The sequence below is a fragment of the Solea senegalensis genome, linkage group LG5 (assembly GCF_019176455.1).
Source record: "Solea senegalensis isolate Sse05_10M linkage group LG5, IFAPA_SoseM_1, whole genome shotgun sequence".
Classification (NCBI taxonomy): domain Eukaryota; kingdom Metazoa; phylum Chordata; class Actinopteri; order Pleuronectiformes; family Soleidae; genus Solea; species Solea senegalensis.
Window position 1 is genome coordinate 12,162,136 of NC_058025.1, and position 27,379 is coordinate 12,189,514.

The 27,379-nt window shown below is 42.3% G+C and overlaps 1 protein-coding gene across 1 annotated transcript in view; it reads right to left on the minus strand.

The window, feature by feature from the left end:
• The window catches only part of ptch1 (patched 1), a 47,731-nt gene that overhangs the window by 14,009 nt on the left and 6,343 nt on the right, over positions 1-27,379 (minus strand). The window contains exons 3-16 of the mRNA XM_044026440.1: positions 18,124-18,313; positions 17,715-17,784; positions 17,357-17,448; positions 15,472-15,673; positions 15,221-15,342; positions 12,985-13,132; positions 11,679-11,810; positions 11,404-11,559; positions 11,053-11,151; positions 9,678-9,803; positions 6,522-6,640; positions 4,642-5,311; positions 3,517-3,826; positions 2,086-2,228 (exon numbers count right to left, since the gene is read on the minus strand). Of these exons, the coding sequence (XP_043882375.1) occupies positions 2,086-2,228; positions 3,517-3,826; positions 4,642-5,311; positions 6,522-6,640; positions 9,678-9,803; positions 11,053-11,151; positions 11,404-11,559; positions 11,679-11,810; positions 12,985-13,132; positions 15,221-15,342; positions 15,472-15,673; positions 17,357-17,448; positions 17,715-17,784; positions 18,124-18,313 (2,579 nt within the window). The remainder of the gene's footprint in view (positions 1-2,085; positions 2,229-3,516; positions 3,827-4,641; positions 5,312-6,521; positions 6,641-9,677; positions 9,804-11,052; positions 11,152-11,403; positions 11,560-11,678; positions 11,811-12,984; positions 13,133-15,220; positions 15,343-15,471; positions 15,674-17,356; positions 17,449-17,714; positions 17,785-18,123; positions 18,314-27,379) is intronic.

Here is a 27,379-nt window from a genome sequence, read left to right on the forward strand (position 1 = left end):
TTGCTTGTCAGAGACAGTTTCCAGATGAAGAATGGGGGCACACAAATAATGTTGGTTAATTTATGTTCATGAAGGCCAGACAGGCAGAGTAATAACATCAACAACAAAATCACCAATGATTATTATTGCAGTGGCAACAAAACCATAAGACCCTAAAACCATGGTTCTCAGTGGTATCTGACCTTCCTGAAGGAGAACACTGTTCTACTGTTCTACAAAAAAAGAACACACATGCACAAACTAACACAATTCAATCAGCTTCCATGCGAGTCGTGTTCCAGGCCATAAGGAAGGAATGTCACCACCAGCACAGCGAGAAATGTTAGCAGTGACAGATCAAAGGAAGAACACCTCTGCATGGATCCATGGAGTGGCATATCAAAATAAAACATCTAGCTCTGCAATTTGCCAAGGTTGGAAAGGATCTGGTCCTCATATTGAGGCTCAAAAAACAGCTACTGCCTCTAAAGTGCACACGCAACACACAAAAGCAGAGCACATACATAACACAGAGAGAGGAGTGTGGGCGTGCAAATGAGAGAGCGAGCTGGAGAATGCTGGATTCCAGAGGATCTGGATTGAATTTAACAGCAGGATACGCAACAACTGTATGTCTTCAAGCTGTCATGGGAAGCACAGGCAGCTCTGCTGGTGGCTCCCATGCCTCACAGCATATACAATTCCCTCACATGTGCGGGAAGTGATGTCACAAGGCGGCACACTCTCCTTCCGGTTGGCTGGTGGAGTCGGAGGAGCAGTGTGTTGGGCCAAATTAGCACACACAACAACACAGCGATGCTATACGTGAGAGCTAATTATCTTTGTGAGGACAAAAAAAATCTGTGTTGAAATGGACATTTTGTGTTTGGTGGTTTGACCAAAAAATGCTTGCCAAGAATTTTGTTTTTTTATATACTTCAGTTCCTTATCTTGTGTTTTCACAGTTTCCTGCCAAAGAATGCAGCCATGCATACATGTTGTTTTTTGGTGGGTGTACCAAACTAAAAGCAGCATGCAATGCCCTGTTGAGTTTCCTCATCTTTCAGACATATTTCTTCTCATTCCCTTCTCAATGACTTCAAGTCATAATCAACTCGTTGGCAAATCAATGCCAAGTTTAAAACGAGGACAAAAAAACTTCCAAGTTTAACTCCTCTTCCTTTACATTTAGTGAATCCTTTCTATTAACTTTCAACTCTCTCCTTGTAACACATAGCGTTTGTGTGAAAATAACTGTCACTGATGTTAATATGCAGCAAATTAGCATTTCTCTGACACACTAGTACTCCCAAAGGTTCGATTCATTCTGCGCTTTATTCGCTTAGGCCAACAACAAGCTCAATTCATCATGTATCAAATATGCAAATGTGTTGTCATTTTTTATTATAAATCCACTGCTTTGTGATTTCGGTTCATTTGATGTTTGAAATATTCGTTCCCATGCACGCTGCTGCACAACACTGGCTAATTATTTATAAACCCATTGGGGCCTACAAGAATTTCTCTGTTGTGGAGCAATTTTTTTCTTCCTGTGAACTGTGGCTAGAATCACTGACAGTGTGTCAGAATGAAAGGCTTAATGCTAAGGAGACTCAGCACTGCCCCCTCCCCATACATGCACATCAGACACACACAGAATAAATGGTTTAAATGAAGAGGTAATAGGTTTTTCAGAGGCAGACTGCAGCCCCGGTGAGAGCTTTAAATTCCTGAACTTGGTAAAGTCATCACAAGGAGAAGATGAAGACAGACAGACAGACAGACAGGGAGGGGCTAAAAAGACGAAATACAAAGAGTTTGTAAGCTGGATGTGGCTATTCCAGAACAAATCATACAAAACAACACAGACAGATGTCATAATAACAGAAATGTGGTAGTAGGTGCGTACCAATACGAGTGAACTCCCACAATTCTTGTAAAGTGAATTCTGGGTACAAATCCAGAGGCCTGACTTTGAGTCGTGTAAATTCTTTCCCACAAGTCATTTCCACAGCCATTGTTTGTGTTATTGTCTATAATTTGATTACTCTATAACACTTATAGACTCGAAATAACAGCAGATATGGAGTTAAATCCTGAACTTACCAAGTTGAAATTGATGGGCTTTTCTCTGCGTCCTGTCTGCACCAAAAGCTTGTATGCCAGGATGCCATCATCAGAACCATTCCTGTAACTGTTCAGGGTGATGCGACCAGCCTCCCAGTCCTTGTCAAATGTCTGCTGAAGACCTGAAGGAAACCACAACAAGGTTTGGATTGGTTAGATATGGATGTTTAAAGAGGTTAAATGCCCTGCTTTCTTCATTTATGCCCTGTGACACACTGGAAATGCACAGGTGACAGGAAGACACGTAACAACCCAGCAGTACCAGTGCAGTACAAGAGAATATAACAACTACAATCTAACCCTATAATAAGCCTGATGGATGAATATGATAACCCGTTCACTCTCAACCACCAAACAAGACTTCAAAAGCCTAAAATAGGCTGCTTTTGATTCAGAGCAATCATTAGGGAATATATGAGTAACACATGTATTTTTTTCTATACAACTCTCTAATCCATATGTGTAACGCTCCCCTCCTCTCAGCTCTCCCCCAAGGCCCATGCTGTGGTCCGTCTGTGGGAGATGTTGTTTTGGGTCTCTTGCTTGGCCTGTCTGGCTCCAATTTGTCCCACCATTGCAGAGAGCAATATCAGACACAGTTCTTTCTCTCTCCCAGTCTCTCACCCACACACTCTCTGTGTGGTTCCCAGGCGGCTCACTCACACACAGACACACAATGTGTTCTGTCATTAGTAGCACGTCAGTGAGTAAAAATGAGCCCAGGCTTGAACTGAGCTGACATGTGGATGGTAATATTCTTGTTTCAGCCGGTTTTCATGATTCTAAGGCTCTGCCAGTGTTAAGTACACAACCACAAACCCATCCCAAGGTGAATTCTGCTGTGATGCAGAATCATTATAAAGTTCCATATACATTTTAAATCTTTGAATATAAATAAAATGTAGCACAAGCAGTACCAGCATGAGGCAGTAATACAGTGTCAGCCTGTGATGCCAACATTATCTACAACTATTTCCACTACCACAGTTTCTCACTCAATCTCTATTGCCAAAGTGAAAAAAAAACACAAAAAACATGGTCTCCCATTTAATCCTCCTCTATCAAGCCCACTTATGGAAGACACAAGTGATTTTAATCAGCTACTGTCAATGTCCATTTTGCAATCCCACCTACTTCTGAACTCTAGCCCAACATCTTGTTTCTTGTAGATTCATGTCAAAACACTGAAGAAAATTATGACCTCAAAACTGGCTCACGAGAAACTAAATTATTTCCATGCCTTAGCTACTCTGATGGTGATATCAAATGAGGTATCATGAACAAAATCACCTCTCGCATCCTTTCAATGATTTAACAATGCCAATAATGTCAAAAACAACAATCAGAAGTGTGTAACTTTATTGTCAAGATGTCTATTTTACCATTTATGGTAATGAATGTTAATCTTACCCTGAAGCCAGTCCCTGAAGTAGTGAAGCCACATATAGGGCAGCTGCCCGTTGTCCTCCTTCAACACATAGCGAACAGTGTGGAACCTCTGATGAAGCTGGTGCAGCAGTAGTTGGATGTGGGCATAATCAGCCCGCTGCGTCACCACGTACATGTTGTAGAAGGAGAAGAACTTGAACTGGGCACCGATGAAGTCGTACTCGCTGGTCTCTCTGGGTACGATGTCGGTCAACTCCAGGCCGTCTCTTACCTGGGTGGTCCCGTACAAACTGACTCCCAGCAGGCAGAGGAACAGCACAATTACAACCACCTGGAAACCCAAAAATAATAATCATATACTTTATTTATAAAGCACTTTGTCTCACAAAGTGTTACAAAGTGGCAAGGAAAGAAGCAAGTTAACCTGCCGAGGCATATGTCTGCTGACACCTGGTGTGTCAGCAGACATATGCCTCGGCAGGTTAAAGTACTCTCAAAATAAACTTTGAGACATACTTTTAATGAAAGCAAAAATATAGATGAACAATCTATAACAAGAAGGTAGTTTTTGTCACATATTCTAAAAGAATAGTCAGTGGAAATTCCTCACAAAGTCACCAAAACAAAGTGCATATTTCAAATATCATGAAGGAAGGCACTTGCCTGTTTATGTTTCCCAATCGGAATTTCATTGTAACAAAGTTGCTATGATGTCCATAAAATAAGAAAATGAGAGCCAGGTTGTGAAAAAAAAAACCAGACTTTTCCTTTAAGCCATCCACAATAAGGGGCGTTTTGGATTAAGGCATCAATGGAGAGCATGAAGCAATTTGGTAAACTGGAGAAACACATGACAGTATGATGAAAAGACCAAGATTTTCTAATAATGTCAAGCGGAGGCCACCACATGATTTCAGTTCTGGAAAGCTTTGAGAGAACTGGCCACCCACTAAACTGAGGTCAGATGCTGTGTGTGTGACTCAGATAGGACATGACCACAACCTCATATCCAGATTTACTTCTGCTACTTTTTTTTTTGCTCTGTGACTAGGTCTCGGATTCAAATTATCACCACAGTGAGTCAGCGCACACACACTCAGCAAACACACACACACACACCTAACATATCAGAGAACCTAAACTCACCTTGGTGGTTGGCTGCAGGAGAAAAGGAGCATAGTGCTTCTCAGCAAAAGAAGCCAGGGTCCAGCGGGAGCAGGGAGGCTCGAAGCAGTGCAGGCCCAGCGAGGCTTCTCCAAACTGGGACAACAGGTTCCGTGTGGAGCTGCTGTTCTCTGGGATCTGACCAGTCGGTGACACTGTGTCGCTCTGAGGAACTGAACAAGCAGTTGAAGTTGAAGCTGCAGGAGGAGGCACAGGGTAGTGATGGGGGAAAGTGGCCGAACCTCGAGATCCACCATTATTTCTACTCCCACTGTTGTTGTTATTGAGATTGCCACTGCTGCTCCTGCTGCCGTTGGTGTTGCTGCTGTAATAGTCATTAGGGTTGCTCCTCATCGGAGCTGGATTAATGGGTTGCACGGAGATCTGGGATCTGGGCTCAGCTGTGGTGTAGAAAGCCTGAGTTCGAGGGTCATACTCTGTCCTGAGCTGCACTGTAGATTGCATGGTGATTTCAGTCTGCTGGGCAAAGCCATGGCTGCTGTAGGAGGGCGGAGGGCTGCTGTAACTGGGTGGTGGAGTTTGATATGAAGGAGGTGGCGTGCGATAGGATGGGGGAGGGCTGTAACGACTGCCGTCTGCTCCATCCAGGTAAGCTTGAGGCTCGATCTGGATGACACGATTGGCACACGGGCTGAAGAAATAAAGACAATGCCAACATAGTAGAATTAGGGCTGCAACGATTATTTTCATAATCAATGACTCGATTATTTACATTGGTCCGTAAAATATCAGAAAATGGTAATACTGTATTATTTCTGATTACCAGCTTGTGAAAAACAATGGTAACATGGTAGCAATAATAATTAGACAATATTACAGTAATAGCATGTATGTTACACATCATCAAGTTTAAGTAATATCCAGATAATAGCTTACTAATGAAAATGACTTAGGGCACAATCAGTGTAATACCTTCAAATGAAAATTAAAAATGACCATATTATAAAGTTAAAATCCATCCTCTTGTGCCACACACATTTCCACTGTTATTACCAAGTTATTACTTGGTGATTCCTATTGAAATAAGATTGTATTGCCATGACATTACTCAATCACAGAATCATTACAATATTATTACCATACTCTTATTGTACCATGATAAAAAGCGGTTTTGTTTTTTTCTTTTTAAAAAAACAGTCGAGGGTCTGGGCAGCTCTCAAATATGAAACAGGCTGTCGCACAGAAAAAGGACTCCATCACGGTTGTTTTTAGCCGTGATCTTGGCATGTACAACAGTAGTTGGTCAGCTGACCTCAGCGCTTAAAGAACTCTGTCAGATAAGAATGTGCCATGGCAATAAGATTTAAAAAAATTAAATGGACTCAGGCAGCCAAGGCAATGGTATTCTAGAAAAGTCAGCGCAAGAAAAATGCATCAATATTTAACATGAACTGCACTAGACCTGTTAAAAAAACAATCTTTCATCAGCTTTGTTAGCGCAACAGTTTTTTTTCTCTCTGCCAACTGTGTGAAATACAGAGCTCAGACTCAACAAGTGAACTTAACAGTGTGTGTGTTTGTGTGTGTGTGCGCACATATGTACAATGGCTGTGCCAACAGACATGACCAGACTGGCAGTCAGACTGGTGAAGTTTAATAAAGTCTGTGACAGATTAACAGACAGTCTGTTTCATGCAGCCAAACAGAAACAGACAACATAAGCAGTAATTAGGGTTTTGACTAAGAGGGATTAAGGTGAAGATATATCTGTGATAACTGCATTATCAATTGTTAGATCTGAGATCAGAGGAAAAGATAAAAAAAAAAAAGGAATGAATGACCTTTAACAACTGAATAACCTTAATCAGAAATGACAAAAAGGCGGGTTTACGTGTGCACACCTGTAGAAGCAGCAGAAGATGTCGAAACGTCGGTCTTCTCGGCGGTAGAGGTCCATGCTGAGGATGGCGGGAAAGATGAGCAGCACCATGGCAAAGTTAAACACCACAACCACTGCAGCCTACAAGAAACACAAAAATAAGAGGTTATTTTATGGAAAAGGTTAGAAACGAATTATGTTGTGCTAAAGACCAGTCATTAAAAACCAGAGTTAAGTGCTAACATGTTAGTCCGACATAAGACTTACTCAAAATTCCATTCCATGTAAAGTGATTGGGAGTTGAATTACCAATTCATGTATACCTTCAGTCGGACCAGAGTATGGGACACAGACACACTTTCCCCCCACTAGTGCTGGGACAAACACAGTAGTCCAACTGAACAGTGTGGTCGAGCTACAACTGAGGCTCTCACTGGGGCTACATTAGAAAATGATGGAGGACTGGGGGTCGGTGACGTGATGCACAGAAAAGTCTGGGGTGGTAAAGTCTAAAGCAAGTGGGGCTTCAAAAACATACAGAAGAATAAAAGTGGTCCAAAAATAAGCACAGATTTTTCCAAACCAAACCTCTGAATTGTGGTGTGGCAATATAATGAATGTACTATAATGAAAGCTATTTCTCAATCCTTGTTCCTACAGAGTTGTTGTGAAGATATTGTATGGCCTCAGAGCAATATTATTTCTCAACATAAGCACTGGAAAACTTTAAATATACATTAAAATAACACAATCTGAATAATCTGGCTTCAAGGTGTAAATGCCTTTCAACACATTTTCAGGACAAAAACTCACTGACTGCAAGGCATGTGTGTGTGTGTGTAATAGAAGCCAGTACAGTGTTGTGGTTAAGTATTTGAAGGTGGTGCAGTGAAGCAGAGGATGGGGGTTGGGGTTACTTTGGGGCCCTTCCCAGAGTACAATCTGGATCTTGCGTAGTTGCCAGACCACTACACACAGACACACACACACACACTCACTCATACACAGACACACAATCCCCTGTGTGTGTGTGTGTATGTGTGTGTGTGCCAGACCACCCAAGGAGCCAGAGGCCTGTGGGGCCTGAGGTGATGAGCAGGCGTTGTGGCTGTACAGACAACACACACCCCTTACACACACACACCAAATGCACATACACACACATATCTGTTGCCAGCTTAACAAAAAAAAACAAAAAAACTGTACAGCCTCCTACTTAGACCACACCTTAACACCAACCAGACACACGTACTTGCACATCCTCACCCTCCCTCATTCCACAGCTTACTACTCAGTCAACAAGAGGAATAATGTGGGAGAAAGGGGAGATGAGGTTGTAGAAGAAAAATTCTCCAAGTAGAATAGAACAATTAATTCTCAATTGGCCCACTATCATCCAGACAGATACAGTATGACTTCACTCACTCACACTCACACACATACACAGACAGTGACCGCTAGCTGACCCCAGAGTGGGGAGATTTATCATCACATCTGTCCTCTGTGCATGAATGTGTGTGTTCCTGTGTGTGTTTTTGTGTTATCTGGACAAGCTTCCCACTTTTTTTCCCCTCTTTCTTTCAGATACCTATTGACGGAAGAAAGAAAATAAGGAACATAACGTAAGAGGCGAGAGTGGGACGAGACCACAGAGGAGTCAACAACAGGAAGTTTTTAATGGTGATAAAGAGACACGCACACGCCACCACGTATCTCAGCATTGATACGAGACTGACAGACGAGCACCGCTGGTTGTAGTTGTAACATGCATGTGTGTGTGCGCGTCTGTGTTCCATAATCAAAGATGGGTATCAGCATGATCATCTACCTCACTGCAAGTCTGCCCTCCACCAGTCACAAAACCACAAGTGTAAAATATGCATGCTATGCACGTTTGTTATGCGTGTGTGTGTGTGTTCCTGTGTCCCAGTGTGTGTATTTGCTTGTGTGTGTGTGTGTGTGTGTGTGTGTGTGTGTGTGTGTGTGTGTGTATATGAGACAAGGCTGCGAGGATTATACCCATGGGGATCAAGTTTGACAGCCTTGCTGTACTAAACCCATCTATCCACACGTGCTAATATTGCACTCACTGTGGCGACATCTTGCCACACTGTCTGTGTGTGTGTGTGTGTGTGTGTGTGTGTGTGAACAAAGAGGATATTAGAGCTACAACAATTAACCGATTGGTAATTGACCACAAAATTGTTTGCCAACTATTGAGTTTAAGTGTTTTTGCCCTAACGTGAATGTATTCAGGTTTGTTTTTCTTTTGCTCTTCTATCACAGTAAACTGAATGTTTTTGGTTTGTGGGCAAATGAAGAGGACTGACAGACACTGCGTGGAACAGTGTACAATAGATATAGCTCCACAACTTATATACAGTTATATACAGAGCCCAACTGATCACTCATAGTTTTTTAACTCGTTAGTTTAATACTCTGAGCGTCTGTTGCCCCTTTCTAAACAGTACATTTTTGGGAACTATTAATAAGGCTTGGTGTTTTTTCAGGCTGGTAGATTAAGCATTTAAAGTTCTAGTAGTTGACAATCACTGTTTTCCTCCCTCAAAGTCATACTCTACATTTATGAAGCTCAGTGATGGTAAGAAAGACAGGGCAAATCTGCACACCGCACACTGCACACTGTACAATGTACCTTGTGTACATCCTACCTCAACAAGAACAACCCTAACCCCTAACCCTAACCCTGTAACACAAAAATATACCATATGAAGTCCCAACAACATGAATCCAATCCAATCAGCTCCTATATATCAAACATGTGTTGTTCAACTGTCAATTGTTTATACTCAGGTGTTATATTTGTGTTCCGGAGACAGAGTCCCCGTATTTACTGTAATGTCGATGTCAATAATGGAACAACCGATATACAGCATATAGTGGAAATACAGAGGGAGTACACACACACACACACACCCACAGATTGTGTTACATGGACCTTAGCCACAATCTGGACAGACACTGGGCCCAGCACTAAACAGGGAGGACGAGGACAAAACACACACACTTTCAATGTGATGAATTAAATCAATAAAACTAGGGCCTGAAGAACTCTGGAGCCAAGAAGAGACTGGAAGAGAGCTATGAGAGAGAGTGATAGATAGAGAGAGAGATGTTTCACACAGGAGAACACACACAAACACACTACCGGGCATACCTGTAGAGAAAAGGCTCTGAGTGCTGGGATGGGGATGAGGGCTGCCATGAAGAACGCAGTGACGTTACTGATGGAGGTGAGAGCCACACTGGCCCCTGTCCTCTTCAGACACTCCCCTGTACGGTCCTGTCAGAGACAGAAAAGGAAGGAGATGAAAGGAAGAGCAATGAAACTCAACTCTTTTGATCAGACTTTAGCCAAAGGCACATGTGTAATACTTGACATTACGTACAATTATCATAACACTAATATGACTGACACTGATTGCTATGTTTCTTGATGCCCTGAAGGACTTAGATAATCCACCTGGGCCTGTCTACAAGAGTCTGGAGAGCAGAGGAAAAGGGGAGAAGGAACAAAGTGATCTGCTGTCTGCCTCCCAAAACAAATAAATTATTCCTAAAATCACTGCAGCTGAACGGTTCATCTGAACCATTTCTCACATAAAATAGTAGTGAGAGGTACATAAATAACCCTGGAAGGTTTGGGGGCCACCGTATGAAGATTTGAGGACGTGCAGGACCACACAGGAAGTGCTTACAGGCATGTGCATCTTAGAGTGTGAGCATGTGTGTGTGTGTGTGTGTGGGTGTGTGTGTGTGTGTGTGTGTCAGGCAGGAGAGATCAGGTTCAGCTCTGTTTAGTTTTCATCTCAGCCACACAAAGGAAGCAGGGGGATGAGGGAGACATGGAGACAAGGGCTTGAAGGGGAGGGAAGCAGGGGAAAACAAAAACAAGCAAATACATGCCTGTGTTTTCCCCCCCGGTGATGAAAAGTTATCCTGCTCCACAACACACACACACACACACACACACACACACACACACAAACTGGCACAAACTTCATTTATTTATTTGTTTCGTTGTATTTAACTCTGTGTGTCTTGATGTTCTTGCTACTGTCATATAGACACTTTGTGAACAAACACAATGCTGCTTTAAATTTTGATCAAACTACATTACACACGATGACATTTCAGACACATTTCAGAACTATGTCTGTACACCTATGACTGAATATTCGCCCAGTGTGTGTGAACAAGATTAAGAAATAACTCTGAAAGTCAGATAATCTATATGTGACTTTAAAATCAACTACTGACGACAAAATGCACTAATAAATATTTTAAATCTCATGCAAAATACTACGATAAAAACGCGTTGTTCTGTTTTCAGTTATAAGCTACACATGGGGAGATTAGAAAAGCGGAATGTGTGTGTGTATGTGTGTGTGTGGCACATGGGTTGTTTGATGCTACATCACAGGCACAGACAGGCTTTCACACATTCCTCTATAGGGAGATAAGATAGCAGAGGGGTTGAAGGAACATGGCGAGTATGGAAGGGGGGCGAAGAGTGTGGATGTTCGCCTAACCTCAAATGGTATCCTCTTGTTCTGTCCGGTCTCACTGAAGGCATGAGCGAGGAGGAAGACGTCATCCACTCCAACTCCCAGAGCCAAGAAGGGTAACACCTGCAGCACACACACACACATAAACACTTCATCAGCCTCACAAGCCATCAACGGTAACATCAAACATCCAAACTGACAATATTCAATTCCTCAATAATCATGGGTTGTCAAAAGATGTTACTGAGACAGATAAGAAACCGAGATAGAGATACTTTTATGGTTAGACAAACACAGTTTATAATAGACAGAATTTAACTAACCAAATTGACAACATAAAATTCTTCTAATTCTATAATAAAAATGGTGAATTACCTGTGTGGTTGCTGCATTGAAAGAGATTCCTAGGAGAGAGCAGAGGCCCAGACCTGCTGCCACAGACAGTGTCACCAGCAGGACGCCCGCCAACCCCACAGCTCCCTGAGACTTAGCACAGTCCCACCGCAGCATGGTCAGACACGCATAGGCCAGCTGGACACAAATGTCAAGCAAATGTGAAATGAGTTTGATGACTATATCCCATTTCTGACTTCTTCAATCCCAGCTTGTATGTACATTTGTGAAATTGAATTCAATGACTATGTTCTCACCATGAGCAGGTATCCACTGGCCACACGGATGACACTGATGTCCGAGAAAGACTTGAGAATATCTTCCAGAGTGGTTGTGGTGAAAGACAAGACCTTCTGGGAAGAATTTGCTGCCACACTTAGCAGCACCGCCTACAGAGACACATGCAAGCCATTAAGAAAAACAACAAAAAACAAAAACGATTTGAAGTGCAATTAAATCACAAGGATGAAGAGATTAGTCATAACTAAATAAAATACAGTACATCCCACAAAAATGCACACTACTCGAATTGGCTCTGTGAAAAGTTCAAAGTCAGGTTTATTGACCGTCGACGCACTTTTGAAAATTCTGTTCATTTATAATAAACAGAGTGAATTGTCAGATTTTCGGTAGATTACGTAATTCATTTGTTTGTGTTCATCAGTTGTCAGAATCTACACAATACTGGGACCCGTCTTCTCCCTCTCTAACTATCTCCGGGTAGACAGATGTCTTTGAACTGCTCATTGGGGAACAATGCTGGCTGACAAACATCAGAAAACTCACACACACGCACACACACGCGTGAACTTGCACACATGTCAATAACATACCAATACACAAGCCATTTTTGCAGACCAGCCCAATCTTTCACACAACACACACACAGACTCTCAATACACTCAAGCAGACACGATCTTTTATTTGTTCACTACTGTAGCCATTGAAAAAACAATGTATTTGAATACATGATAACACCTCTTTTCTATCAATGACTCCTGGGCCCCATGATTAATGTTGCGCACACACACACACACACACACACACACACACACACACACAAGGTCACACCATGTCAAACAGGGGTTGGGGCCCTCAAAACAAAGACCAGATGATGTCACACTTGAGCCACCAACGGGGCCACAGCTGGGAAAGCAATTGTGTGTGAACTCTGGAGTGCGAATGCATGTGCTTTTGTATGTGAGCGGGAGAGAGCGAGAGAGAGAGAGAGAGAGAGAGAGAGAGTGAGAGAGAGAGCGCTATCCAGCACTCCCTTAATGTATTCCAGACATGCTCTCCCTGTTGCTCTATTGCTCCTCTCTACTGAGAAGCAAGAGAGATGCTTTAGCCTTTTACCACACACCAACAGTGGTTCTAGTATCTATCAGGGGCCCAGGCTTTGGATGAGGCCTTTTTCATGTTCACCTGTATCCGGCCAGTGATTTACTGTGTGGTTGTAGAGGATTTAGAGTAGATTTCATTTTCCCTTTCTCTTTCCTTGCCCTTTTTTCCCCTGAGTCTCCCTGTCTCTCTTTCTTATTTCAGAGCGATTTTGGCCCTCACCTCAGAGTATTTCCTCTGCCAGGCTTCCAGTATAGCTGCAGCCTTTTCTTCATTCCAGTTGATGTGGGAAACCTCTTCATAGCCACGAAAGTGCTCAAACATCTGCTTGGGAGTCATCAGCTGGAACATGGTCTGTAAGGCCTGGGCACTGGAAAGACGGGACGGAGGGAGGATGGCAGAGAGAGGTGGAGGAAAAGACAGACAGGATAAAAAAGGACAGCATGTCACTGAGGTGTAAGCCATACTGACAACATCACGGTTAATCAGGAGGGCACATATGAAACACCAGACCAACAGGGAGATAGGAGAAGCCGAGAAGAAGGAGGAGTAACACCAAGGATTCAAGATCTCAAAAGGCCAACCTCAAATTAATTTAATTTCTAAACCAGAGGTCCCTGAACAGAGAGACTTCTAATTTAACCAATATGGGAAGGAGAGAGGGATGAAATACAGCAAAACCGCAACATCTGGAGCACATTGGATAAAAGTCATCACAAACATTGGTGTGTTAAGGCCACCTGCTGCTTAGGCATAATATTGTTCCATCTGAATGTGGCACCAGGAATACAGATGCCCAAAGCCATGAAACATACTACTTTTAGCACATACTGCCCTGCAAAATGTCGAAAGTAAATTTTAACTTTTTCCTTTTCCAATTGACCAATTTTTACAGCAACAAAAAAGAAATCCCTAACCATTTAGTGTTATATATATTGCAAATATGCTGCATATATGGATCTCACACTTTCCTACTCATGACAAGATTAATATCCGATAAATGAAGAAACACTAGCTGAATTTGACAGACACAGTAAAATTTAATTACAAACAGAAAGGTTCTTGATCCTGTTCTGACATTATTTTTCTGAGGGTCATGGTGTTTATTGAAGTGAGGAATACACAGTTTTAGTGGGTGTGTATTAGCAAATTAATGAAGCACTGATTTGTCATTAACAACTCTGGGCAGTAGGGCAACTTACACAGGAATGGAGTCAGTGTGCAACTTTTCCTATCATTAAATTTAACGTGCGAAAAGAGCAGGCCTTAGCTGGCCATTCTCTTAATGAATGTAATATTGCGATAACCACGTTAATGGTGGCAGTTAGTAAACAAGATGTAAAAAATGTTGTGCCAACTCTAACAGCCCAATGGACACACACACGCACACACACACACGCACACACACAGGCAGGCACATACACACAGACAGGCAGGCAGGCATGCATGCAGACACCCTAATGACCCAAACTTGCCAGGAAAAAAAACACAACCGCAAAACTAACAACGCACCCCACTGTACTCTATTACCAGAGTGTGTGTGTGTGTCACTGTGTGTGTGAGTGCATTTATGTAAATGTATGTGCATGTTCTTTATGAACGGCAGTTATTTAACATTATTGCTTCCCCCTTGAAGTTACAGTAGACAGGATCATTTGACATAATTCATCAATTATTTCATAGAAACCTTTCAGCATATTGTAGATAAAGTGATACGAGAGAAGAGATACTTCCACCTCTTCTAGGCTCCGTTTACAGCCTCACAACTACACTTCATGGGAGGCTTTGACCCACTGAGTGGGTGCTCCTATTGACTGTTCTACTACACCTAATCTGAATACAAGTCTCTCCCCACAGCTACAGCTTCCCACACCGCAAAGAAAAGTTTTTTCCAGTGATCCTGTCTACTCTAGCTTTAAAGGAAGTACATGATTACCTACTGACGAGTATACATTTTTTTTACATTCACATAAAAACTACGTATAATGCAGTAACTGACTGTATACGTGTACTGTTCTGTTATGAGGGGGGGCAGGCACATAAAAACTGTATATATTACATGTCGACTGCGATACCGTATAATCTGTGAGCTTTATCTCAGTGCTTGTGTTGGAAATAAAACCGTGTACGTCAAGTCACTGTATATTTGGACAAACTGGCCAGGCAATAGATAACTCTGTGTATACACTGTACATGTGTGTACATGTGTGAGTGGGCACTGTCCAAGCAGAGCAGTCAGAGCTGAGCAGGAACAGCTGGAGCTCTAAGATTTCACTGGAATCCGCTAATGACTGCAAGATTTATAGCACACGGCGCACAAGCATGCATGTGCAGTTGCGGAGACCATAAAAGAACAAACACACACACACAAACACACACACTTTTTTCAGAAGAAAAATGCTGCAGTGATCATGGCAGTGTTTATGGGGCTGAGTATACGTAAGTGTGGGTATGTTACCTGAGTAGGGGTCCACTGCCGTTCTTGGTGGTCCCTCCTACGATCAGTTCCTCCTGCCAGTGCATGTACTTCCTGGACAGACCATAGCAGCCGCCACTCAGGGTCCGCGCCACATCAAACGGCTGGTGCAACAAAAACAAAATGGAAGATAATAACTGTCTGCAGCATGACAAATTCTGTTCCGTTACAAAAAACATACATGTATACATACATATGCCGTGGCAAGAGCTCGAACCCACACGAGTGCCTACCTTAGTGGAGTTCTTATTGGGTGCGGTGAGAGGACAGTCAGGGTCAGTAGGGTTCAGACAGGGTCTATCCATGTAGCCATGCCCAACGTCTGCCTTTTCCAACATGTCCACAAAGGCTTCCACAGGGTAATTTTGCCTTTGCCCCAAGTCCTCAAGGAAGTCCTTGGGGTCAAAGTTAGTCCACTGAAGGGGGCCTTTACCTCTGCAACGTGACAGAAATGATGTTTGATTATGGCTTCATCATGCTTTACTTAATCTAGAGCTGAAACAATTAATCGATTACTAAATTAATCGACAACTATTTTGAGAATCGGTTTGAAGCTTTTTTCATGATTAAAACAAGATTTCCGATTGTTTAAGCTTCTTAAATGTGAATATTTGCTTCATTTCTTTGCTCTGGATAACAAAGAAATCATTCAAAGTTAATCATTTTGGTTTGTGGACAAAACAAGACATTTGAGAACATCATCATTTCCAGGCTTGACAAACACTGATCAACACCGATCAACCATCAATGTTTTAATGTTTTCTGATATTTCATGGAACAAACGATTAATCAAAAAATAATCGACAGATTAATCGATCATAAAAATAATCGTTAGTTGCAGCTCTAACTTAATCTAACAAGCTTAATCCCATTGTGTTTCTGATCATTTTCAGTTTGACCTAAACAGGCTTTAATATAGTTATAAAATCCAACTATAAGATTTTCCCCCCAGAAAACGTTGTTTATTGGACGTCTTCATGACGTGAAGAAGACTTCAAGAAATAAGATAAAAAGTGTTTTTGAAAAAAAAAAAAGATGGACAGCAGCTTAAATCCTGTAGGACACTTGTTTAATTGGACACTCAGCTAACACACAGAGAGCATTTCTGGGAGCAGAAAATAATCTCTTTCTTGCTAGGTGACAAAAAAAACAATAAATGGAGACCAATTCCCATCATGCAATAGCCCAGTGCTAACCAGTCCTTGTCTCTCTCTGCCTCGCACATTCCAATCTCTCTTTCTCTGGACCTCTCTCTCTCTTTCTTTCTCTGTCTCTCTGTCATTCAGACGACATTGTATGTGCTTAACCAGGCTTGGGTTATTATTCCAAGCCTCCCAACCAGAACATAGTAAAAAACCTTATTTACCATCTGAGACCAACGGGCACCGCACTTTAATGTACCGTAATGACAGGGACTCAGACTGATACACTGTTACACTTCGGAAAGAAACACACATGCAATGATCGTAGTGGCGCACATACACATACACACAAACACACACACACACATAGGGGTACAGGTCTGATGAATATTACTGTAGCAGCAGGCCATTAGCAACAGAGGGTCCAGACAATGATGTGAGGCCCAGGGCTGGAGAGAAACTATCACCAGCGATACGCATGCCAGCAACCATGACAATAGAACCTTCAGAGGGGACGGGTTTGGGGACACACACACAGACACACACACACAGGGGCACACACACTTGTTCCTCACTGGTGTCTCTTTGGAAGGATTGAGCATGTTTGGGCAACCTCTTTTGAAAAAGCAAAAACAAGTTCTCGAGCTTCAGCGTTCCTGTTTCTCACTGCCTCTGTTGAGAAATCCATCTGAACATATACAGTTAAAATAAACATTTATTCCATAACCAGCACTAAGGAACTCAGTGTTCAAGATCCTTTTGTCCCGCAACATAATTTTTAATCAGTTTGTGTAGGAAAGAAAGTGTGCCTGATTAGGATTTGTGTCTATTTTTAAAGCTTTTGATCACTTCCCTTGATCGTGCTTAAGAAGAGATTAATCAAGTGGGCAATTTGCTATGTTTGCATGTTGTGCTGCTGCTGAGGCATAATAAAACACAGACTCTGTCTAGTATGAAAGGAGTTTTGCCAACTTACGGGAGATAGGCCATTCCAGATTGGAGCTTGGCTCCTTCCCAGAAACAGTCCAAAGGGGTGATGATGAGGCAGGGATGTAGCCTTTCTATGATCTAATTGGATAAAACAAACACTCATGCGTGAGCGTGCGCACGCACACAAACATACACAAATCAAGAAATACACATGAATAAGGGGAAAAAAAAGCAGAGAAGTGATGATTTGTTTCACTTTTCAGAACCTTATGCTGGACTCACACATACATGATGGATGCGTCAACTGAAATGCTTCTCTTTCAGAGAAGAGATTAATGGGCAATGTGTATGTGTGAGTCCAGCATAAAAAATAAAATGATCACATTTTATCTTTTGAATCTTACCTCGTTCACATAATTCATTTCGGTCACTAATTCTCCTGATTTGTAGCATAAATGTTCTAATTTCCATTGTCTGAAAAGAAAAAAACAGAGTTTCTGATTAGTCATGCACAAATGCCTCGGTGACCTCAAACTACACTGATTAAATAATGATAAAAAAAGGTGGCACTCAATCGTGTGTCATCATTAGCGCTTACGGCTAGTCATACTCAGACATACAGGTATGCTGTAAAATTGTATCTATACTGCTATCTACAACAGTGAATGAGAAGAAGGCTGATTAATATAATGCAATGTAATATAATTATCTCAAGATGAGCCTCACAGGAGAATTTGTGACTTGACTTAAATTATACAGAGAAGGAAAAGGCACTGCTTAAACCCAACCAAACAAGAATCTAAAGCATGTCACCTGTTATAAAGGTAAACATGAACTCTACTGGCTCTGAGAGCTGACTCCAGGTGCTGCAGGAGCGCATCCACTGTTAGTACACTGGCACCCTCTTCCCGCGGTGTCTGGATCATCAGCTGAGGATTAAACATGGCCTCCTCGCCCATCTTCTGCCGTGTGTACCTCAGTTCCTGGTTCACACGCCCGCCAACTGCACAAAGAGGAGTGACAGAGTTTAATCTTGTGCACATATTTCAACATACTAATGCACCCATATGTTGTTTCCACAGCAAATAACTACCACAACATGCCATAAACAATAAAAGTTAATTCCTAAAATAGTTAAGAAATATCTTAGGTAACAGTCTATAAATACATGTCCCAAATCCCATCATCTAAGGATTAAAGTACAATTTAGAAAAAACTTCAGAAATACAACACAGGGAAAGTTATTTTCATTGTGGCTGATGTAAAGACAGCATAGAAGCAGCAGGAGGTGTCATTCTTCTATCAATCCTTACAACAAATACATGCAATACTTTGATATGCAGTATTACTGAGCAATTATTTACACACACTGCAGTGTGCTACTTGTTTTTTATTTTATTTTTTTTTTACATCCAAACTATTTAGAATCCAGAAAAGCAACATCACTTCAACAAAGCCACATTTCACAAAAGCAGCCCAACGCTTCTGCTCAAATTTGCTAACAAGTCGGCAGCACCAGACCACATCAACTGCATGTATATGTGTTTGATTAAGCGAGAGGGAGAGTGCAAGAGAAGGGAGAGTTTTCTTCCCGGCTTTGCTCTCAGCGTCGTGGTGGGACTAAGCCCTGTGCGTGCACTCTAAGCTCTCTGCTAGCCTGTGCTACAAAAGCACTCTTTCAGGTCCTTTAGCTGCTCTGCTTCACCTCAGTACAGCCAAGGCAATTTCTCCTTCTCTCTCAAACCCCCCCCCCGATTTTCAGTACAATTAATATCAACTAAATTAGTCACAAATTTGAAATCAAATTCTATCCATACATGCTTTATTTTGCCCGTTTCAGACACTGCAATATTACACATATTTTTATGTGTGCATCCTCCAAAACCGCAAATCTCTGTCTGAGTCAAGTATTTGACCCGTGCTATAATCAGTGACAGCACAAACAATTTATAGTCTACCCTGTTGCACTTGATCATGCATGCACACACACAAACACACACACACTGAAAACATAAAAACGGCCAAGTGATAAGGATAACAGTGTGAAAAATCTGTAACATTTTATTATGCCGTAATCCAATTTAAAAGTCCTGTTCAATTCATGCAACAGCAGGCATAGATTGTATATTTTCAGCCCATTGTAATGGCATTAAAGTTGAACATAAGCATGCCTGTTCTGTTGGACTGGACCACCCAGACAGACCAATGGAACAGGGAGGGAGGGGGCCATGTCTTGGGGCATTAGGAAAACACACTTGATTTCTTTTTTTCTGGACCCAAACAGCATAACCATCTGATCCTGTCTGAAGGCATGTTTATAATACTCATCATTAATAGCAGGCCTGGGTTAACTGGAGCGACATGCTTTCCATGGCTAGGCCAGCTACACAGCTACATTACACCAGCCCTCCCTTCAAAAGAGCATGCATGGAACTGATTTAGAACCGACGCACATTGACAGTGCACTGACAAGTCAACTTGTCTGGTGTACTCAACGCTCGAAGGCAAGACGAGCCCGAAGTTTAGTTTAATCACAATGCCAACAGGGAAAAGGGAACACAGGTGTAGAGAGAGAGAGAGAGAGAGGTGCAGCCATGCTCAGTCTGTTTCTGAGGAGAAGAAGAGTGGTCTGATTGCGAAAACGATGGGAGGGTCATGCTCAGAAGACTGCCACCCAAAGACCTCAAGTTTACAGCAAGCAGCCAGGAATTGGACAAGTCAAAGGAATGCACTCTCCCTCTACAGGAAACAGCACATTACGGCGTCAGACTCAGAGAATTCCACACTTCATGAGGTTACAGCGTTTTGGGGTCAACACTCACACAGCCTTGGGGCGAAATTAACACCCCAGCTGGACCAAGAAAATATGTGTGAGTATATGTGTGTGTACACACTGGCGTACATGCAAGCATGTGTGCAAGTGTTTATGTGTGTGTGTACACACAGCTGTGTTTCTTCAATGATACATCTTCCCATATTCCCTTCCCCTCAGAAAACTGGTTGACCCTGGCATATGTTGTTATCTTGAAGGTGTCCTGCTCCGGGCTCAGCTGCCGTGACCTAAAACAACGTGTCACTGACTTTAAAACATTTCCCAGCTCAGCTCAGGTTCTCAGTCAGTACGTTTTCATGCTAAGTTAAGTCAAGCTAAACCGTTAAATTGGACCACCGTCCTTGTCCCGGTATACAAGCGCTAGCAAAGAATTGATTTATTGAATCAAGTGTGTCCACTTCGGCTGTGCCCCCCTTTGAACTTGTTAGTATTAGGCGTTTCCTGGTTGTCCTATGATGTCACAGATGACAAAAAAAGCTTTATTCTAAGAAGGTATTTTAAAAGGTACTGTTACACTCACTCAGTCTCCATTAATATCAAGTGTTGGAAATCTTGGGAATATGTTTGTTGTGATTATTTCGCTACCCCACATTGACAAACCAAATGATTAGTAAGTAAATCAAGAAAATACTTTTCATGTATATGAATTAAATAGATCATTTATCATCTATTCTGACGCATCATATACCTGCACTGCCATCCATGTCTGTGCTGCATATGTATACGTGTGTTTTCATGCATGAGAAAGCTTCACAACTGATTGATGAATAATTTAAAAAAGGAAAAGAAGTAGTTGAAGAAGAAGAAGGAGTAGGGGGGAAAAGAAGATGAAGGCCAGTGTGTGTCACTGTATTGGAGCCCTCAGTGTGGGTATTCAGCATGTTGCATAACATTAACCCCTGGTCCCCCTATTCTCAAAGTAGGGGAACAGGAGTCGGTGGGGGCGAAGGGAGAGAAAGTAGGTTTCTAAGAAACTGACATCACCCCTCTCCCTCCTTTCAATTCTCAACTCCCCCCTCCCCTTTCATACTCTCATTTTCTCTCCCTTTGGTCTATTCAGCTCTTCTCCGTGATTGGCCAGATCATGATGGCAATCAGCCCGGCCTCTCTGTCAAAGCCAACCCACCCCCACTCCCCGCGTCCAACTTTTACTCTTATCCGTACAACGCACTGCCACACCACAGCATAGCGCCGCCCCCCCCCTGCACATCTCTTACACCTGACAACGGAAGCATCTTTCAAGTAAAATACCGACCCAACAGTGGCAAACAACGGTTAAAAACGGTGCAAAAACACACACACCTTACTCATACTGTACATACAAACATTACACCTCCTACAAGAAACTTGGGTATAGAAATTAAAATGACATTTCCCTCCTTTCTACAGATCTAGAATCTGTTTAAAGCCCTTAAGAATGTCTCCACCAATAACAGCGGTCTGATGTATGACTTTATTACAAAATGCTAAAGGGATCACTGATGTATCTGCACGAACGTGCATGTAGTTTGAGACATCCGTGAGTGTGTTTGTGTTTGTGTGTGTGTGTGCGTGCAGACAAAGGATTAGCTGGATTAGGCCCCCTCTCAGCTGGGACCCCTGTGGAGAGGAGGAAGCCCCCCAAAACCAGGTCATCTCCCTGCCACCAAGTTTACAGCAGATTCCTGCAGCCTGTGGCTCCTGTACCTTGAGAAGAATGAAGAACACGTGCATGTGGTCCTGACTTTTTCTAAGATTGCCATTCACATTATGAAGAATGCAGCAGGAGATGGTCTGGCTCAGTTGTATTCCCATCAGCAAAAGGATTTCCAGAACATTCAGGTGAAAGCTTGGCAACTGGGTCAAGCATTCGTAAATTTTATTCACTCATTTTCTGGAAATTTGACTCAGAGTATGGGAAATATCCAGAGAGACATTTGTCAACATTTGCAACAGGCCCTTTGGATAATTTCTGATAAATGTCTGGACTTCAGAGCATGACTAAAAGCAGCTTTATGACATTATCTTAGGAAAAAGAAGCTAAATAAGTAAATAAATAAAATCATACTCTGGAACTACGGATATTGATCAGGGTAAGTTTTTCTTGTATGCCACGACTCATCAGCATCAGAGTATACATATTTATTTAAATAGAAAATCCAATAGTGCGGAAACTTTGACACGACTGCTTGTACTTAATTAAGTTACTACTATTTTACACATGGATTTGTTTTTGTTTCAGGCTGCAGTTGCATCATTCATCATTTATATTGGACCTTGTTTTAGCTCTGTCTTTTCATGCAGAGTTAAGCATGGCACAGTTACCTTCCTTTATTTTGTCCACATGACATCTCAGATGCCATCAATCACCTGACCAAGCTCTGATCACTGAAAAGAAACCACCTGTTGCCACCTCCCTCTGCTGCTCCTCTGCCATCACTCTGATTCCATCCCTTTCGATAAATCCGCTGAAAACTAAATGTCACCATATGTCTGGCACCAGTCATGAACCAAGTTGTGATGTACTGAGTGAATCGCATCAAACTATTGGATCCAAAATGCTTTAAAACAGCAAATAAAAAAGAAATTGAAAATTTTAAGAAGAAACAATCAGCTTGAGTTCACTGAAATTGTCTGATGACTTGGATTTATTTGACCGTTGTGTAATATGAACAGCCTGTCCTGAAATCGGGATAACATCTCAGGTCTTTCTATTATTCACAGGACTGCATCAGTAAAAGAGCAAATGTGTGACATTGCAATACACATCCACTAAGACTGCACAATTAATCACAAAATAACTCAATCACTTTATGACCAAGTGATATATCCAAATCAAATCGAAAGATACTGCAATTATGGGATTGAAACAATACAATGTGTGACATTATGATGAAAGTACTGCAGGAATTCATCACCCCTGGAATATGTTTTGTTTTAAAGACTTCAAAACAATGTCTCCAAACTCCAAACTTTCACCTATCACAGGCGAACCTTGATTCCACATTCTGACCCGTGATATATTTCATTTTCTTTGTTGTAGCAGAAGTGGCAAAACTACTAAGATGTGGAAGTGGTTATGTACAGTATGGGCTCTGCAATGCAGGTGTGCACACAGCTGTATTCGTGTGATGAAAGGCCTCACTGAGAGCCGAGACCCTCTCTGACCCGTGTTGAGCCCCCTTCACTCTCTCTTTCTCTCCTTCCATTCAGCTTTCAAAGAGGAGGGTAAAACAAGCAAGGTGGATAGTGGTCGATCACGGACGAAGAGGGAAAAAGCAAGAGAATTACAGAAAAGGGCGCCAAAGACATAGAGACATAGATTACTCTGTAGCTGATTGTGGAGCTGTAGTTGCTTGTAGCACCCTGACCCCTGACACAAATGTGACCCCTGCTCCCCCACCCGTCTATTACGAACCTCACACCCATACCACCAACCCTCACCCTCCAACTCCAGCATTACCATATGTATGGCTCCCCTCACCCCTGATTATGCTAATCACCTGTCCGGTCCCTACAGCCCCTAAAATGGGTGTATTTAGCAGTCGGCTGGCTCCCAATGCAGCTTCCCCTGGGCCCGAGGTGTACATTCACACACTCCTCAATGGGCAGATTCTTCCACGTTGCTGCCTTCATTCAGGTCCTACTCAACCCCCACCCCCACCCCCAACAAAAAAAAAATCCTATTTCAATGCCAATGGATTCACAGAGCAGTAGAAAGAGTAGTAGAAGAAAACGCTGAACCTCTTTTTTGTAGCATGTGCTAGATTGAGTGCAGTGGTCCTATAAAAAAAACCCAAGGTGTCAGGCCAGTGATGTATTAATTGTAAAAGCTGACCAAGAGAACGTGTGAAAGTTGTAAGTACAGCACTGTCATTGGGTTAAAATCAACAGAGATAGTACTTCCTTTTTGTTCAGCAAAAAAATAAAAAGCTAAATGTTTTGTTAAAACTCCTTCATCAACTCCAGCTCAAATGTCAGATTATAACCAGATGAACCCTCCTTCCTGCTGCATTTACTGCCCTGTGATTAGTCCACAGCCCAGCCATAACAGACTGTGACATGAGCCTCTGCAAGCCAATCTCAAACAGCCATCTCTGTCATTTCCTATAAAATGACATCACCCATATATATATTACTATGAGTATAAACTGCTAAATGCAATATTACATGGCTATCTTTGACAATTTGAGGCAGCGCAATGACACCACATAAGGTTACTACAGTCAATATGTTGGATAACATATCATGCAAACAACAAGTCCCATGTGTAAGAATTAGTGACATCTAATGGTGAGACGACAGATGGGTATAGGTACCAATAAACCCTCCTAAATTTTACACACTGGAGCTAACTTCACCCACTAAGTGCAACAAAAGATCATTTATGAGGCATTGCAAGTACAATATATGATTGAATATATGATGCAACCAGGCTCAAACTCTGTGTCAGAGGATGTGTTTATACTTATTCCATTTTCATTGTTGCACTGCAGTCACAAATTCCTGTCAACCAATCAACGGACTGTGGTGTGTCTAACACCACCTTTGGCTAAGCCAACAGAAGGGGGTTAGAAGTCAGATCGGTTATTTTGGTGTCCAAAGTTTGACTATCCAGTTGCAAATAAAAACACAACATACCGGTTTGGATAAAACTGTACTACTTGGAGGAAAACGGGCTTTTGTCCGCCTGTGGGCTTGTGTTTGCTCATGTTTTTGTTGGAGCTTTTTTGTGTATGCTTCAGCCAAAAATTAAGAAAGTAACCGTTAAAAGAATGTCTAAAATACTCCAAGTGGAACAGAGGCTGTTGATTACTATCAGAATTAACATTTGACACACAATACCACCTTTAAACTGTGGACTAAGATGTTGGGTGTAAATGAATAATAGGAAGACAGGAAGACAGTGACAGAAAAAAAGTTATACACACCAGGCCCTACAGCATATAATAACACAGCAGCCTGGTGTCAGGTCACAAGTGTTTCCCTTGTCCTAATGCTTAAACTAGACTCCTAGGGCGGTCTCAGATTGGGGAGACTAGTTCACTTTGACACATACTGACTCAATCTGAACCTTTAAAACACTCAATCATCTGCAAGAGGAAGTGTTCCATATCTCTGTATCTTTACGCCTCCTTGCGTTGTATGTGCATGTGTGGTACTGGTGTAATTGCTGCTCCTTCCAGATTCTATGACGTTGTGCTGTAGGAATTGCAATGATCTATACTGCTACGCACGTAACCCAGAGGGGATAAATAACCTCAAACGACACGTACACAATTCAGAAATGTTTATGGTGTGTTTACACGAGGAATTCTCCATGTTTTAGTCTGAAAAGCATCAATCCTCACCCCAATCTATCTGCCGGTGTGAGGGTAAGCACTGCAGCCAAAACACAAACACACTACCGCTACTATACTCCTGCTCCTTTCCTCACTCTGGTCTCCCCCCCCAGACACACACACACACACACACACACACACACACACACCCTCTGCTGTTTTGTACTTTCTCCACCCCTCTGGCAATCAGCACTGTGAGGGAGGGAAGAGAGGAAAGGGGAAGACGGAGGGGGGAGGAAAGGGAAGAGAAGGAGGGAGGCCAGACCACCCTGCTCTCATGGCAGGGCTGAGTGTTTACATTGCTGTGCCTCACTCTGTAATACATCTGGCATTCTGAGGCCACTCTCTCTCCAGCCAGGAATGGGGGGGGGGGAGTAGTGGCGGAGGGGAGTTAGGAGGGGAGAGAAGGCTCGGGGAAAGAGAGAGACCTCTCTGGCAGAGAGGAAAAGAGAGGAAGAGAGACAGTGAGTGAGACGGAGAGAGGGAGGTGTGTGTGGGGGTAACTCTCTCCACAGTCTCCTGTGGTTGGTCATTCGCAGAGCTCTGGTTTTTGAATAAGAGCGCCTGAAAGAATGCAAAATGTAAACAGAGAACTTGGAGGCATCTCAGGATGTTGTTTGTGAATGGGAGTGTGTTTGCCATGAGCAAGCACAACGGACACACACGCAGCACAGTTAATGGGGAATGGGGAGAAACATTTTCTTCACATGCACTTTTGACAGGTAAATCCATATCTAAATCTTATACTTAAAGCTAATATACATAAAACTGCTTTCAAATGAACCAGCGATAGATTGGGAAAACAGCGCTATAAGTCTGTGTACAGTACCAGAGGCACTACATTTCCCCACATTAAATCCCTCACCAATGCATACACTTTTCATCCACTCATAAAGTTTAATACAACACGCTGGAATGCTATTCCTTCCTCAGAGAGCTAATCCTGTTTGTGGTGAACTGATAAACGCATTTTTAACAGAGTCCAGTTTGGAAAATGTGTTCGTGTGAACGACATAAATGAAAGAGAAAGAGGCAGATAAAGACAAGCGTAGTCAGACGTGTATTCTGTGCAAAACTATGTACTGGGGTTTGGGTGCATTTGTGTGTTTTGATTACTTGGGGAATAAAAGTGGTTGAAGATTAAGCAGGAGGAGTAAAGTGAGAGAAAGAAAGAGGAGAAGAAAGAGAAGGAGGAGAACAAATAAAGAAAAGCAAAAACCATGAGAGAGGCCCATCAAAATAGCCGCCACCTCAGCTCGCATCAACCACCTACTCATTCACAGAACCAAGATTCCGAAGCCTTTCTGCATCTGCAAATGTGTGTACAAGTGTATGTGTCTGTGTGTGTGTGCGTGCGTGCGTGTGTGTATGCACACATGTGCATTCATGCATGTATCAGAGCTCCCATACACATCAAAAGCTGGATAATTCAATCATGCAAGCCACAATCCCCTCAGTGGAGACACCACATTTGGGGCACTCCTCCTCTTCCTCCTCCTCATCTTCATCCACAAGAAAGGATGTCAAGACTTCTTCCGCATGCACTTAACATTATACCGCTCCCTTCTCCACTGCCATTACCAGCAAAACAACAAAACAACCACCAACTCTGTCAACTCAACTCTTAATCACACTAGATACAAAACAGACATGCAAGGAGTCGCTTGGAAAAAAAAACAAAAAAATCCTATCAGACTGGATTCTGAAACCTTAAATAAGGCTCAGGATGATGCACACAAACACAGATTTGTACAATTTTAACCGTTTCCACATTGAACATCAGGATTAAGCTAAAGGGAGTTGCTTTTGTTTCAGGAGTATGGGTTTGAATTAGCCTCTACTTTGTTGTGTCACTCCACGATGCGGCAATGTTGGCTTGCACTGATACATTTTCTTAAATATAATCCTTATTTGA